This window comes from Labeo rohita, chromosome 1 (assembly GCF_022985175.1).
Source record: "Labeo rohita strain BAU-BD-2019 chromosome 1, IGBB_LRoh.1.0, whole genome shotgun sequence".
In the NCBI taxonomy this organism is placed as follows: domain Eukaryota; kingdom Metazoa; phylum Chordata; class Actinopteri; order Cypriniformes; family Cyprinidae; genus Labeo; species Labeo rohita.
The window spans coordinates 35,017,321-35,033,382 of NC_066869.1; the positions used below are offsets into that span (position 1 = coordinate 35,017,321).

The 16,062-nt window shown below is 37.0% G+C and overlaps 2 protein-coding genes across 2 annotated transcripts in view; one reads left to right on the top strand and one right to left on the bottom strand.

Annotated features, from left to right (window-relative positions):
• chrna8 (cholinergic receptor, nicotinic, alpha 8) overlaps window positions 1–7,122 on the top strand; it is a 63,668-nt gene extending 56,546 nt beyond the window's left edge. Inside the window, exons 7-10 of the mRNA XM_051111337.1 lie at window positions 404–598; window positions 715–801; window positions 926–1,035; window positions 5,799–7,122. Of these exons, the coding sequence (XP_050967294.1) occupies window positions 404–598; window positions 715–801; window positions 926–1,035; window positions 5,799–6,341 (935 nt within the window). The 3' untranslated portion in view covers window positions 6,342–7,122. The remainder of the gene's footprint in view (window positions 1–403; window positions 599–714; window positions 802–925; window positions 1,036–5,798) is intronic.
• Window positions 7,123–8,598: 1,476 nt separating this feature from the next.
• dnah6 (dynein, axonemal, heavy chain 6) overlaps window positions 8,599–16,062 on the bottom strand; it is an 88,135-nt gene continuing 80,671 nt past the window's right edge. The window contains exons 73-79 of the mRNA XM_051120415.1: window positions 15,084–15,213; window positions 14,854–14,981; window positions 14,517–14,702; window positions 10,960–11,032; window positions 10,667–10,818; window positions 9,361–9,583; window positions 8,599–8,870 (exon numbers count right to left, since the gene is read on the bottom strand). Coding sequence (XP_050976372.1) covers window positions 8,767–8,870; window positions 9,361–9,583; window positions 10,667–10,818; window positions 10,960–11,032; window positions 14,517–14,702; window positions 14,854–14,981; window positions 15,084–15,213 — 996 coding nt within the window. The 3' untranslated portion in view covers window positions 8,599–8,766. The remainder of the gene's footprint in view (window positions 8,871–9,360; window positions 9,584–10,666; window positions 10,819–10,959; window positions 11,033–14,516; window positions 14,703–14,853; window positions 14,982–15,083; window positions 15,214–16,062) is intronic.

The window sequence follows — 16,062 nt, forward strand, 5'->3', positions numbered from 1 at the left end:
AAACAAGGCAGAAAATGGCTTCTATAGTAGAGGCTAGTAACTAGATTAAATGTTGGTTTATGTTTATTGATAAAAACCACAAACCAACTCTTTCATTATATTTATGTCTAATCATATTTCACATAAATTGAACAGAATGTTTGTCACAAAGATCAAGACCTCTGAGGTGGGACAGAACAAAATCACAATGGGAATGAGATACAGATGTGCTTAAAACTAGACACTTTTCATGCTATTGCTCTATACAGTATGTAATATCTATTAGTTCTAGCAGCAGAAGCATGAGATTTATGCCTGTAATGCTGCATAAAAAGTAACGGGGCACCAGAGTGTGCTGTATTTGTGGAAAAATGTCTATGGTTGTACGACATAAACCTGAATACGTTCTGTTGTGTTTTGTCAGAGGTCCCTGGGAAGCGTAATGAGTTGTATTATGAGTGCTGTAAGGAGCCTTACCCTGACGTGACATTTACAGTAACAATGCGCAGGCGAACGTTGTACTATGGTCTGAACCTGCTCATTCCCTGTGTGCTCATCTCCGGCCTGGCTCTGCTTGTGTTCCTGCTGCCAGCGGATTCTGGAGAGAAGATATCACTGGGTAAGATGACATCCGTGACCATAAAGCCTTCTTTTTTTTATCACAATGCTTATGCACAACTATGCATGAAGGAATGACATTTTTTAGACTTACTTTTCCACTTTCCTGTCTGTTAGGTATCACTGTCCTTTTGTCATTAACGGTCTTTATGCTGCTAGTGGCTGAGATCATGCCGGCCACCTCTGACTCGGTTCCTCTCATAGGTACATCCAAATTGCTGAAATTTAATAGCATACTGAATCTCATGAAGAACTTTTAGCCCATTGATGATGTTTTAGACAGTACAGATTGCAAATTTAAAAGCTTGTTTCTTCTTTGGCTCTGTAGCTCAGTACTTTGCCAGCACCATGATGATTGTGGGTTTGTCCGTTGTGGTCACCGTCCTTGTTCTGCAGTTTCATCATCATGATCCACAAGGGGGAAAGATGCCACGATGGGTGAGTGGTAACTCTTTAAATTAAGCAGATTGTTTAATATTAAGGTAAAAAAACCATAGAAACCGTTTTCATGATTTGAAATAAAAGTAAACATCCACTGAAATGAACGATTAAAAAAACTACAGCTAGTTGCTAAGGCAACATTTCTCATTTTTGTACTAAAATAACTAAAAACAATACACAAACTCACACACAAGTGTGTGTGCCTCATTGCCGAGAGATGCACAAATGAAAGTATGTGTTATAGAATTAACTCAAAATATCAAATGTGTTTGATATCCTCTGACTGGATGGAATCAGTGTCTAAAGATAAAGAGATCACACACTGCATCTGCATTTAGGCCTACAATTATTATCGCCGCATTATTTTAGATATATTTTAAGTCATTTTAAAGTCTATTGTTTGCTTAGGTCTATTTTTATTACCACAAAAATTATCTGATTACTTGATTAATCGTTAGTAACAGCCATAATGTAAGATTCTACATGGAATCAAAGGTGCCAATAAAGAACCTTTATTTTTAAGTGTAAGTTCATAAAATCACTTCACATAAAAAAAAAAATCACAACAAAAATTTTGGAATGACACTCAGAAATTCAGGAATTGTGTAATCTTTAACTTAAAATAGTTCACAAAAATCTAGGACTGCCCTTGACTAAAGATTTTTCTGGTCAACTAGTAGTTGTTCATTTTAAGAATTAGTCAACTATTAGTCGCATGCTTATTAATAAAGCATATAAATCATAATAATGAGCCTGTAATGGCCTACATATCTTAATAAGCACTCAAGCGCACAAAAAAAAAGCTTGCCACAGCATACCAACAAATATAATAATTATGAATGTTTTAGGTAAAAATAGCAAGGAGGCTGCATTAACATTGTAATAATCTATTGATAAATTAGCACTTTCTTTGTTTTCAACTTAAGAGATGAAGTCAGCGACATTGACTTGTCATCTCTGAAGTAGTAATGCACATGTATGCACGTTTCATCTGGATTAAATAATCTGAGAATATTTATTTTCGATTTGAAATGGTTCATTTGAAAGTAGACATTTCACTTTCTATAGATATATTATTCATGTCTGTAAGGCAAGTATACACGAGTTTCTAAGTTTCGCGCTCAAGTTCACTGAGACCGAGAGGGCAGAAAGTGCATCCTGTTTGCTTTTTTTTTTTTCCAAAAGCGCAACATTTCACTGTTATTATAAGTGCACACAAATAAACATAGTCTTTACAGATTTGAAAGATATATTATTTTTATTTGTATGACGGACTATTTTAAGAGCAAGTGACCGCACCGGCGCCTCTGTCATGCAGAGAGAGTGCTACTATTCAGCTTCCACACTCTACACAGACACTTCAATATTGCTCATTTTTCTAGGTCAACATTAGATTGAGCGGCCATGTAAAGTTGCCACTACATAAATCTTTCAGATGAAAAGCCATATTTGAGGTTGATGAATGATGAGCAAGCGTTTGGATGTCCTGCCTAGTGTACTTTCGCAATACTGTGTGTGATTTACCTGGATGATCTACGACTGTTTTTTTTTTTTGTTTTGTTTTGTGATGGTTGTTCATGAGTCCTTTGTTTGTTCTGAACAGTTAAACTGAGCAGTGTTCTTCAGAAAAATCCTCCAGGTCCTGCAGATTCTTCAGTTTTCCACCATCTTTTGCATACTTGAACCCTTTCCAGCAGTAACTGTATGATTTTGAGACCCATCTTTACAACTGAGGGACTCAAACACAACTATTAAAAAAGTGTCGCGATTTAGCTCAAAGGGAAATGAATATAAATAATTACAATTAATTATGATCAATTACAATTATTTATATCAGCTGCCAGTAGTAACTGTAGCAGAATTAAATTTTCCATCAACTAATCTGTTCGCCCAGCAAACATTCAGTATAATTTTTATATCAACTCTAAGAAATGATATTTTCTTGGCCACAGAAAATAACTTTCTTAAAGTACCGTTGCATTAGAGCATGTAGCTCGAATCGGAATCGTAAAGGGACATTAATTTGCAAGGCAGAATCAGAATCAACACTCATGTAATTTGTGCACAAGAGTTTTATTAACGAAGGACTAACACATAACTAATCTAAACAAACAAACATCAAATCACTCATACATGGGGGAATGGTCAGTGAGAAGCAGTTAGAGAGAGACAAGGAAATGAAGCTATGAAAAGAGTCAGTTAGCCACCTGAGTGAAACCATCAGTGCTGTCTACAGCTTATACTAAACCTCTGTTCTGTTTAGTTAAATGTACAATACTTGCATTGCCTTGGTCGATGAACAAGTCTGAATGCAGTCTCGGGTGAAAGTCTTGATGGTTTGGAGCAGTGGTGGTTTTGGAATTGCGATCACATTCTTCCGGGTCTGAAGAGTGATGAACTCCAAAGATGTTCTGACTCGATGTTGACTGGGAGTTTCTTCCCATGTGAAAATTGAAGAAGAACCAAGAGCTGAGAGGGACCCAGCTGAAGTCCTGTGATCTTTGGGGAATGGAAAGACAAGGCCGCAAGGCCTGGCACGTGCTTAGGGAAGTCCTGAAGAGTTCTAGCTCATCCTCCTCATCCTCGTAGGTTCTAAAAGAACCTCTGGCTGACTGAGGTGAGTCATGAAGATGAATTCCAGGGTTGAGTGAAAATGTCTGGCTCTTTGTGGTCGAGAGCCACAGCTCTGTATGTTGGGGCCTGTCGGGCCCGGCGGGCACGCCTTGTGCTGGCTCAGGCTTCCCGTGGGTTCCTCCACACGGGCAGCAATCGGAAGACGTTGCAGACGAAGAAGACAGTGAAGAGAGAGGAGAGAGAGAGACAGGCGATCAATCGTTTGATGCCTTTAAGCTCTCTGGAGGCTGTGCCTCCAGGAGGTCCACGAACCAATGGTAACTTTCACCTTTGGAGGGAAAGTTTATGACTCTTTGTCTGTGAGCATGGTATTTTGCATATGTAATTCCACTGGGTGTTGATGCAAAAACTACTAAGGTTTCTTAAAACACTAATATGTTGCATAGGTATCAACATCTAATTTACACCATCTTTTAGATAATCAAAATACGAATTCAAAGAGACCAAACATGGCATAGGTGGGTTATACGACTAGTCATCTATCATAATGCATGCATAAAACAGTAGAAAGACAAATACAACAGACAAGATTAAAATACAATGCAGTAATACTGTACACAATGACCTGGGCTATGTGTGATAGGAAGGTCAAAGAAAGGTTTGTCTGTGAATGAATAAGAAAGAGTCTATTTCTGTAGGCGTTGTGCCTTTCCTATGGGCAAATGTAGCATGGGCAGAAGTGCATTCCTCTGGGCAATAAAACCTCTTATCAGATAGTCGTCCTGGCAACTGAGCCCCTTTGGGGTGTTAGTTGCTTTGGGGGGTTGTCTTCAGAGCTCCAGCATATAGCTGGCTTGCTGGATTTAAAGACTATTTGTTAAATGTAACAATTAATGTATGTCTGATTGGTCCAGATGCTACAAAAGGTTCAAACATTCACTGATGCTCCAGAAGGAAACACGATACATTAAGAACTAGGGGTTAAAAACTTTTGAACAGGAAGAAGATGTCCAAATTTTTCTTATTTTGTTGAAATATAATTTTTTTTCCATTTAGTACTGCCCTTCGGAAGCAACAGAAGATGCTTGCGTGTTTCCCGGAGGACAAATTAAGTACAATTTACCTTGATCTTCAGATTCAAAAAGTTTTCACCCCCCGGCTCTTAATTCATTGTGTTTCCTTCTTCTTTCCTTGAAAAGATGGATCTCAAAACCATATAGTCACTGCTGGAAAGGGTTAAAATATTCAAAAGATGGTGGAAAACTGAAGAATCTAAAGGACCTGGAAGATTTTTCTGAAGAACAGTGCTCAGTTCAACTGTTCAGAACAAACAAAGGACTCATGAACAACCATCACAAAACAAAAGAAAGTAGAAAGTTAGTCGTAGATCATCCAGATAACCACACACAGTATTAAGAACCAAGGGTTCCCAAACTTTTGAAGGGAGTTATTTTAATAATTTCAGCAATTTTTTTGTCTTGTGGACTATATGTAAACATTTTTTTATGTAAAATATCTCACTCACAAAATAAAAAATAACATTTTGTATGATCTCTCTTATTTGGTTAAAATTGCTTACATTTTCACAGATTCTGCAAGGGGTTCCCAAACTTTCGCATGCCACTGTATATTACCACGTAGACCAGCCATTAACGATCTGTCCATCACGGACTGCGTGACTACCTGTGGATTTTTTTTTCTGCAACTAAACGACTAATAAAATTTTGGTCGACCAAGCTTCTTCTCGCAGACTAACGGTTAGTCAACTATTAGGGGACAGCCCTCAAAAATCCAATCTGACAAAAACCTTCCGAATCCTGAATATAAGCAATGTAGGTGAGTGGTAGAATGACTCTAGTGCAGTTGGCATCATGGTCTCCCGCTGGAGAGGTAATGAGGTCTATTTGTATTAAAGTTTAATGTCTCCTCTGCTACTCTTACAAGAAGAGAAGAGCTCTTAGCTACAGCTGTCTGCTGTTTCTTATTTGGTTCATGTCCAGAGGGACGCACCTGCCGCTTCAAACAGGTCTGAATCTTTAAACACACAAACTCTTAGTGGACACTTTCTCCATAATCTAATGATATACACCAACTTCATACAGCATTTCACCATAATAAAGACAGGAATGTCTCATTCATTAATCTGAGAGCTTCATCTTTTAGCAGATTCTTCCTGCTCTTTTTAGGTGCGTGTGATCTTGCTCAACTGGTGCGCCTGGTTCTTACGAATGAAGAAGCCGGGTGAGGAACGCAAAGCCAATTACAAATATGACCACTCTCCAGCACACCACGCCAGTGCCAGCAGCATTCAGATGGGGGTAATGCCTGGTCAGCCATCCTCTACCAACTCCACCACCAACGGTCACATGAACCTGTACTTTGGCTACCACTCCATCGACAGCGCTTGCTGCCCACCCAGCAGCGACTCTGGTGTGTCTTGCAGCGGTGGGCGAGTCAGCGGGTCACCAAACGAAGATCAGCGGGAGGCAGTTAGGATGTTTGTAGGCGAACAGGAGATCCATCGCATCCTATCGGAAGTGATGTACATCGCACAGCGGTTCCGTGACCAGGATGAGGCCGAGGCCATCTGCAGCGAGTGGAAATTTGCAGCAGCAGTTGTGGATCGGCTCTGTCTGGTGGCGTTTTCACTTTTCTCCATCATCTGCACTTTTACCATTCTCATGTCCGCGCCAAACTTCATTGAGGCAGTCTCGAAAGACTTCACATAATTGTAATAGCTTCTTTTGTTTTCGCTCGTTTTTAAAGATATATATATAAAAACACCACGTGATTGAGTGTGAGAAGTGTTTACCACCAAAGTCAATTCCTTCCTCTTCTCATTGTTCTGAGATCAAGGTGAACTATTGTTACAATAATTATGATAAAAAGAAAAAAAAAAAACTTGACAAAGTTGTGTATTTTTGAAATGTGACTTTTCGAACAAACATACAGACCCTTGGACAAGCTGTTTTACGTCTTTATATAATGTATCTGAACTGAGCACTTGAGGGTTGGTTTATGTAAAGATGTGTTCTCAGTGCTAACACTGTTAGTCACAACAGCTGAAAATGTGTCTGTGAAGTTTATGTGCTGAAATTCAAACATAATCAATCCCATAATCCTTTGGAAGTCACACTGTTTCTTTTCATTCTTGGCTTTAGTAATATTTTTAACATCATTTAATGTTATTTTAGAATTAAAAATGATCACTGAACTAACATCAACTATACAATTTTTAGCAAACATTTCCTTACCAAAGCAACAATAACATATGGTAAAATTAATATGCTCTTTGTCACTTTTTATCATTTTGACTTTTTTATATAAATATTAGAGTTATTAGTATGTTCAGATCTCTCACTTGTGTCCGGTTTGTCCACGTAATCAGAGTGTCATTATTTTGTGGCTTCATTCTGCCCTGTGCTCTGTTGTATTATGTAAAAATACTATGTAAACACTGTGGATATACGTCATTTTGTTAGAAAATATAGATTTAAAAAATAAAACAATTTAAAGAGTTGAGATGAGTCTATGTGTTTTGGAGAAGAATTTTCCAGCATTTAATTCTCACTTTCTGTATATTATTAAAAGAGAAGTTCACTTCCAGAATAAACATTTCCTGATAATTTACTCACCCCTTTGTCATCCAAGATGTTCATGTCTTTGAAATGAAATGAAAGTATTTGAGGAAAACAATCCAGGATTTTTCTCCATATAGTGGACTTCCATGGTGGCCAATGGTTTGAAGGTCCAAAATGCAGTTTCAGTGCAGCTTCAAAGGGCTCTACACGATCCAAGCTGAAGAATATCTTGTCTAGCGAAACGATCGTTCATTTACTTAATACAATAAAAATTGATATACTTTTTGAACCACAAACGCTTGTCTGGCACCAGCCCAACCTCGCGCATTACGTAATAATCAGGGTGCGATTTGCCGGGGGTGGGGGGGGGATCATGTTCCATGGAGATATTTTGTAAAATTCTTACTGTAAATATATAAAAATTAAATATTTGATTAGTAATATACATTGTTAAGAACTTTATTTGGACAAGTTTAAAGGCGATTTTCTCAATATTTTTATTTTTTTGCACCCTCAGATTCCAGATTTTCAAATAGTTGTATCTCGGCCAAATATTGTCATATCCTAACAAACCATACATCAGTGGCAAAGCTTATTTGTTCAGCTTTCAGATGATGTATAAATCTCAATTTAAAAAAACTGCCCCTAATGACTGGTTTTGTGATCCAGAGTCACAAATGATTTGTGATACGTGTTTTAAAGTCCCGTTCTGAATCAGAAGATCCTATTGGAGGGACACAGTGGTTTACTGATTTAGAGTTTCAAAAAGCTCCGTTGATACTGTGTTCTTTGTTAGCTTTCTCTGTATAATTTATTTGCTGTTTGAAATGAAAGCATTACAATTAATAGGCCTAACTTACAATGTTTTTACTAAATTGTGGTCATGTTAGACACCGTTTCCATCGTATTAAAAATGTTTCATGACATGAAACCCATTATCTGGTACTTGCCTAAAGAGACGGGTATGTAATTTGCGTTGTTAACAGAATACACTAACATTAGATTACTTAGGCTATAGGCTTACTGGAGTTGGGGTAACCTCTACCTTTGGAAAGAGAAAAAAAATTTCAAAAGCATCCCCCCCTCTGCATTTTTCGCAAATCGCACCCTGGTAATAATGTGGGAAAGGTCACGTGTGATGTAGGCTGAAGTACTGGCCCAGTGTTCACAAAGCACGGTCGTTTCACTAGATAAGAACCTTATTCCATGGCTAGGATTGTGTACGCTTTGAAGCTGCACTGAAAATGCAGTTTGGAACTTCAAACTGTTGGCCACCATAGAAGCCCACTATATGGAGAAAAATCCTGGAATGTTTCCTCAAAAACCTTAATTTCTTTGCGACTGAAGAAAGAAAGACATGAAGATCTTGCTAGAGTTTACTAGAGGTGCAAACACTGATGGCTCTCTGCTTCGCACATAAACAATGCAACATTGCAGTTCATTTTTATTTAAAATTCATTTTTAATGTTTTTTTTAAGGCTTTAATGTTACTTATGCTCAAAAACACTAAAAGCTCTGTTGAGAAAGGATCTACATTTTCAAGAAGTAAGAGAAGTAAAGCATACAGCTTTGCTTATTCATTGAGTTGGCAGAGTAGTGCAGATGCTTTTGAGATCCAGTAGTCACTGGGCCGGTTGGAAGGCAACATCACAGTTACCACAAAATTTGTGGAGTGTCCTAATAGACAGAACAAAATATACAATTTAATAAAAGAAACAAACAAAACAAAACAAAAAAAAAATGAAAATACATATAATAAAATTTCAAAGCTAATGTCTAATACTAATGGTTTAAAAAGAGTTTTATGTTCCTCTAGTAAAAATATGGAAGCATGTTTCTGCTTCAGGATAAAAACGTGTTAATTATGAGGTAATTGTGGGCTAATTTTGAGCTGTTTAAAATATAAAAAGTCACAATTGACCCTTCGCAGGGAGTTTGATTGACAGGCGATCTGAACAATGCAGAATCACCATTATCGGACATAGCCACAGTAACGGAGGGGGCTGGTCTTTGAAGGGTCAATTGTGAGATTTAAAGCTACAATTAGCCTTTTTCTTTTACTCGGTGGCGGGAGCAGGATAACTCTATTCAAACTTTACACAAGATGAAGTTCTGAACTTCAAGATGAAGCTGAACTATTTAAACTTCATACAAGTCAAAAAATTACCTGTAGTTGACAGAGTTCCAGCACGAGCGGAGGTCTTGTACAGTGGTGCGTGGTACAGGGTGGGATCAGGAACATAGTTTTGCTGAGGTTCGAAATGCACTACGGGCAGCATGGGGTTCATCACTCTCGAAAGCGCGTCTTCAATAACCATGTTTGTGTCATCCCAGCGACAAGCATCCATGAACATCCCATGAACCAACACACCATCCTCCAAAGTGGGAAGCTGTAAGGCAGACCACAAAGTACTGACTTCAACATCTTCCTTGATCTTTTCAAATAAAAACTAAGGAAAACTGTACAACAATGAAAAATTGGTTTCACAACACAAATCTTTCTCCTCAGTTCAAAAAGCAACTTTTAAAACTTGTCTCAATCTAACATAAATAGATCATAATAATAACTCTAATGTCAGAAAACCAAACATACAGATGTATCACGGTTTGTATACAATTGTTTTCACAAATTAGCATATTAAAATCACTTCTAAAGGATCATCTGACATTAAAGATTGGAGTAAAGACTGCTGAAAATTCAGTTTTGCTGTCACATGAATACATTACATTTTAAACAGCTATGTCAAATAATAATAATAACAATATTTTACAATATTTAGTTTTTAGTGTATTTTTAATCAAATAAATGCAACCTTTGTGAGCATAAACCAAGTCCAAATGTCTCAATGGTAGTGGACCTCAGGAAAAAAAATTAAATCCTTTTATCATGGAATAATGATGTTCATGTAATTATTAGAAGTGAATGTGATTATTAGAATGTTCATGTAATTATTAGAATTGAATGTGAAGATTGAATGTGAACTTCACATTAAATCTTCAAATTAATGTAGAAACTACACACATTTTTTTATGACTGAAGATATCACTGATACCAATATTACTGAGTCTTTAGGAAATTGTTCTTTTTCCCTAATATTTAACTACTGACTACAGCCATTCAACATTACAGTATAATTGTGAGCTATCGATTTTAACATTTATTAGACTTTAAAAAATGGCTTAAAATAACTAATTTATGTGAACTTAAAACAATCTTCACATACACCCATTATTTACCTCCGCAAATAGGAAATATACAGAAACTGAATAACGTTATTAAACACTAAATACTAAATTAAATATAGATGAATTTTTCTTTTGTTCTTTGATTAATATACATCACAGCAGCTGGCTTACAGGTTATTTGGATGCTATTACTTTAAGAGCTGCCGCTGCTGAAATGATCTTAAGTTTCTGCTGTAATTATATCAGAAAATATATGTTGAAAAATCTCTGCATCTTTCTGGGCTGACCTCCTTGTCCATGTCTAATTCTTTCCCTGGCTCAAGGGTTTTCAGAGCTTCAGTGACAAGGGTCTGGTCTCTGTACACTGGTACCATGTTGAAACGAAAATTCAGTTCATCAATGGGCAGGTTGTATTTGCGTGCATGATTCTGCAGTGCACCTATGAGACACATAAACCAACAACAAAGTTTGAAATATACTGTAAACATATTTGGATTTCACCTATTTTACCAGGGCCAAATTTTGCTAAGATTTTAGCCTTTTTTGCCAGACCAGATATTAAAGCAAACTTATTATTTACCTGTGAGGAATCCTTGAGGAAAAAAGAATCCAGAAATCCAAAAAGACTTGGGCTGACCGCTTGTGATCCAGCTCTGCTCAAACACACACACAACCAACAGTTACTTCACAATTTGCTTAATTTAAAATGCAAGAAAGAGTAAAGGTCAATAAAAATCAAACAAAAAAGAAACAAAACAACTCAGCTTTTACCACCTAAGGGAGAACAAAGTCTGCTCAAGGTAAAGGCAACAGACTTGGATGGTTTCTACTTCAGATCATATGAAAGAACTAGTAACTAGAGGGTTGAAGGTTACAGCTGAGCTACCTATATGACCTTGATAAAGGTCCCTAATCATACTGCTAGGGAGAATATCAGAATACTTCCAAAGAGATAAATAATAAATGCTTATATTATTGTACTGCAGTCTTTGTAGAGAAAAAGTTAACCTCATTTCCCCCAAGAAAGTTTTGTGTGGGAAACAACTGAAATTTTATTTATTCAGTAAAAATCTTGCCTACTGGCTTAGCTCTCAAATCTCATTCACCCTCCAAACATTTAAACTTGCTGCTTCACAAGAAACAAGACAAGAATGTCAATGAGGTTTGTGCGCATGCACGTTCTTCCTCACCTCCTTCCCTAAACCAGCTTTTCGTTATATCATGCTGGAAGACTTTTATTTTTCATACAAGATGGTGGGCTTATATTATGCAGTGTACCTCAGTCTAGTCATGCTGATGTAGAGGAAAGATCTCACTTCACTGCTGAAATTTAAACTAGTCTAGTTGCACATGCTGAGCCTTTTCCTGATTTCCAAAACAGCATACTTCTGCAATTCATCCATATTAACATGAGCTTATCGTGCTTGTCTGTGTGTTATATAACAGAGCACTCAGACCAGCCACACGGAACAGCACATCCAGTCTGAGATAACAGTTTGGGTGTGCCCATCAACCCATGCAAGAGAACTATGACCATATGTGTGTGCCAGAGACAGAAGTGAGTATTTGTAGTTGTTTATGTAGCTTTTTTTGACTGAGTGTCAGAGTGTGTTGTTTAGAATGGCTCTGGGCCCCTCTGGCTCCATTTATGAACTATAATACCAACAGCACACAGCTCATATATCACTGGCCTTTACTGGAATCCCCTACCCAGAGGAAATTGTTCATGTACAATGGGGGTGAACCTCATGAATACAAATACAAAAAGTCTCTGTGTGTGTATGCGTGTGCGCATATGCTTGTGAGCATTAACAGGAGACTATTTTAATCAGAGTTTCTGCAGGTATCATCAAATCTAATTTAATGCTTTTTTAATGTCTTTTTAATGCATTTTATTTAAAACATTAACGCCATACACAGTCAAAGGTTATTGTTTTTTAAACTAGTCTCTTCTGCTCACCAAGGCTCCAGTAATAGTAATATTGAGAAATATTATTTCAATAAAAAAAACTGTGCTCTATGTGCATATATTTTAAAATGTAATTTATTTCTGTGAATCAAAGCTGCATTTTCAGCATCATTAGTCCAGTCTTGAGTGTCACATGACCCTTCAGAAATTATTCTAATTAATATGCTGATTTGCTGCTTTGTAATGGTCAATTATTTCTGGTGCTCAATTATTTATAATTGTTCTTATTATTATTAACAACTTTTTTTTCTGCTTCACATTTTGTGGAAACTGATACATTTTATTTTTCAGGATTCTTTGATGAATAGGAAGCTCAAAATAATATCATTTATTTTAAATAGAAAAGTTTTGTAGCATCACAGCATTGCCTTTACTTTGAATTAAAGTATTTATTAAAAAAATGTCTTCTTACAGGTTGAGTATACTAAGACTCTGAGTACACTTTTAAGTTATAAAATATTAAAGGTACATGCATCAATCTGGTGTCTGTCAGACATCTTTCAGAGACCAAACTAGGGATGACGGTTCTCCGCAAACGGTTTGGCACAAAATCTGACAACGCATTTGTAATATGGTTTGTTATAAATAACAACACGTACTGTAAAACAAACAGGGGGCGGCTAATGTATGTTTCTGTTGATAGATGCGCATTCTGGCTTCCTAGTACATTACAACAACAGCGATGCAAAAAACAAAAACGTGGCCAAACTATTCACTCTTGTTCAATGCGTATATTGTATGCTGGAATATGAGCAGTCATTTATTCCGTCATAGTGTTGATAGCGCATGTGCACAGATGAGACCTGAACAGCACACGTTGATATCTCTAATTAAAGTAAACTCTTTCAAACCTTGCCATTTTAAACGTAACAGCGAGCTTGTGCGCGCAATGAGAAAATCTGTGTGTGCCTCATCCGAAGCAAATGGGGGCATTCGTGGGCTGTGCCCCCTCCTCCCCTCCCCTCCATCCTCTCCCCTCCTTGCTGAGGGCGAAAGCGAAAGTGAAACCGATAAAACAACCCGCATAAGAAAGCGACTGCATGCTTTTGCGAGCATCAGCAGCTGCAAGCAAATCACAGATTGCATCCCCCCACTAAACTTTAAATGCACCCCCGATGGAAGTGCCCTGGCGCCGGCTCTGCTCTGAAGTATTGTGTTTGAATGGACTCACACAAAAATTATGTCAAAATGGCCATCTTGGTAAGTATCCTATAGCAGACATAAAGCGACAACACTTTCTTAATATTAATCATACAGCAACAAAGAAATCACTCACTGCTCTTGATTAAATAGCTTTTGTAACTTGTAATAAAGACTAATCTATACAGTTTTATTTATACAGTAAACTTTGCAATGCTATTTTATTTTTGATTACTTTATTCAATTTCTGTACCTAAAAACAAATGTTAGACCTACCTAAAAAAAAAAAAAAAAACCCTGAAAAATCACTGTTTATTTTATTTCTATCCTTACTCTATTGTATTTATTTTATTTGTGCTGTTGTAGATTATTCTTATTTTCTTTATTTTTATTTTACTTTATAGTTTTTCCCTAAACATAGCACATACCGAACCATACTGAAACCATGACCCTAAAACCGTGATACAAACCAAACTGTAAGTTGAACCATTCCACCCCTAGACCAAACTGAACATAAGTAGAAGAAAAAATTTAAACGTGGACTCAAAGTCTCAGTACACTCACCCTGTAAGACGTCAAACAATTTTAATATATAATAATTATTATTATTAAACTACGCTCGCAGGAAATATAGAGATGGATTTCACAGCATTTACTGTGTACTGAGTCACTCTGAGATGCTGAAAACAGATTATATATTAACATAGCAGCCGTATGCAATATGATACTTGCACTAAGCCATATGTGATTTTGATTTTACTTGAAGTTACACTGAACTTTCAGTGATCAAACTGGGCAAAGTTAAAAAAACAAAAAAAACAATTAAAAAACATTAAATACACTGACCTAAACCTAAACTTGCACAGCAGCTACGCAAAACACAGTGTTTGAAATCTTTTATGTTATGAGAACTGTAAAAAAAAAAATAAAGTTCGTCGTGAATCAAGGTATGACAAATTAGCAAGCTACCACAGTCTAGGTAATTAACTGGAAACACTAGTGTCATCATTTTGACTCCACAGACATACCTCTATAAATGCCGTGCGCAGAGTGAGGTCTCTAACCCAACTCCCGAGAGGTTTGAGAGATGGGTAAGCAGCATTAGACCAGTGATCAGGAACCTGGTTATTCAGGAAACTGTTATAAATCTTCTCCATTTCTTCTGACATCACCACTAGACCTGCTATTGCCTTCTGCAGAGTACATAGCGAAGTCTGCAGAGAAATGCATGCACACAAATACAAATAATCAGGGAGATTAGTGTGATCAATAATTAATTCTTTTTTTTTTTGATTGCCCGCTGTAATCACTTCAAATGAATTTGTAGTTTACAATCAAGAATCTTCAACAAAATCATTCTCTTACCTTAAGCACATGCAGCAGGAAGTTAAAGCGGTCTACTTCCTGTCCAAGCACAGTGGTTAGAGAGTTAACTCTACCATTTGAGTCTTGCAAGAACAGACTCTCCACCGCTGCATCCATATCTAATTTCTCTGCTCAGATACACACACACAGGCAAGTCCAGAAAACTCATTATAAAACCATGAAGTGACAGTAGACTTGTGTGCAAGGAGCTACAGGGGGTCGAGACTAACCAGGGATCCTTGCTAAGATGGAGTCAGCTAGGTCATGAACCACTTCATCATTGCTCTTCCCTCCACCTGCTGCAGAGGAGCGGGGCTGAACTTCCAGAATGGTGCCGATCAGTGTCATTGTCTCCTGCCTCTGTTTTCAAAGATGAAAAAAGGAGACCCACGTGTGTTACATAGTATGTCACGTAGCAGGTGTTCTTTGTCTACAGATGTGTCCAATGCATAAAAAAGCAAGGATAGCCACACTGAAAATTAACATGAATTAAGTCAAGTCACCTTTTTTCATATACTGCTTTATAGACATTGTTTCAAAACAGCTTAACAGTACTAAACAGGAAAGTAACAATAAAGAATCAATGACGCAAACTTAGGTAAATCCAAATTTTGCTTCAGCTCCAACTAGTTCAGTGTTGACTGAGATCAGTTCAATACCTGTGTAAAGTTCATTATTTATTAATAAGTGTCAATGTTGCAAAATACTTCAATTATGAACAAATTCGATTCAGCTACAAACCAGCTCTGCAAAAGACAAAAGTGTCATTTTTCAGCTAAATTCAGTTCAAGTTTTTCTCATTCAATAGAGTCAGTTCTATCAAATCAATAACATTACTTAATATTAAAAGCCTGTTAGGCACTTAACAGATTAAAAAAGGCAAAGAAAAAAAAGAGAAAAAAGGTTGGGGCACCAGATCTCCTCTGTCTTAAATAAGTGAAGAGTATGGTTTATGAGGGTTGTATCACAAGTCAGATTTGTAGACTGATATTATTTAATACAATTTTGCATCCATCTCTTTCTGCTTGAAGATCAGAATACATCACTCTGGCATACATCACTCTGGTGGAAAGGAACAGTTCACCCAAAAATGGAAATTCTGTCATTATATTTATAGTGATTCATGTTGTTCCAAACCCCTTTTTCTTCTCTAGAGAACAAACATTGATTTTTTTAATGAATATCCTGGTCACTCACCATAAATACGTG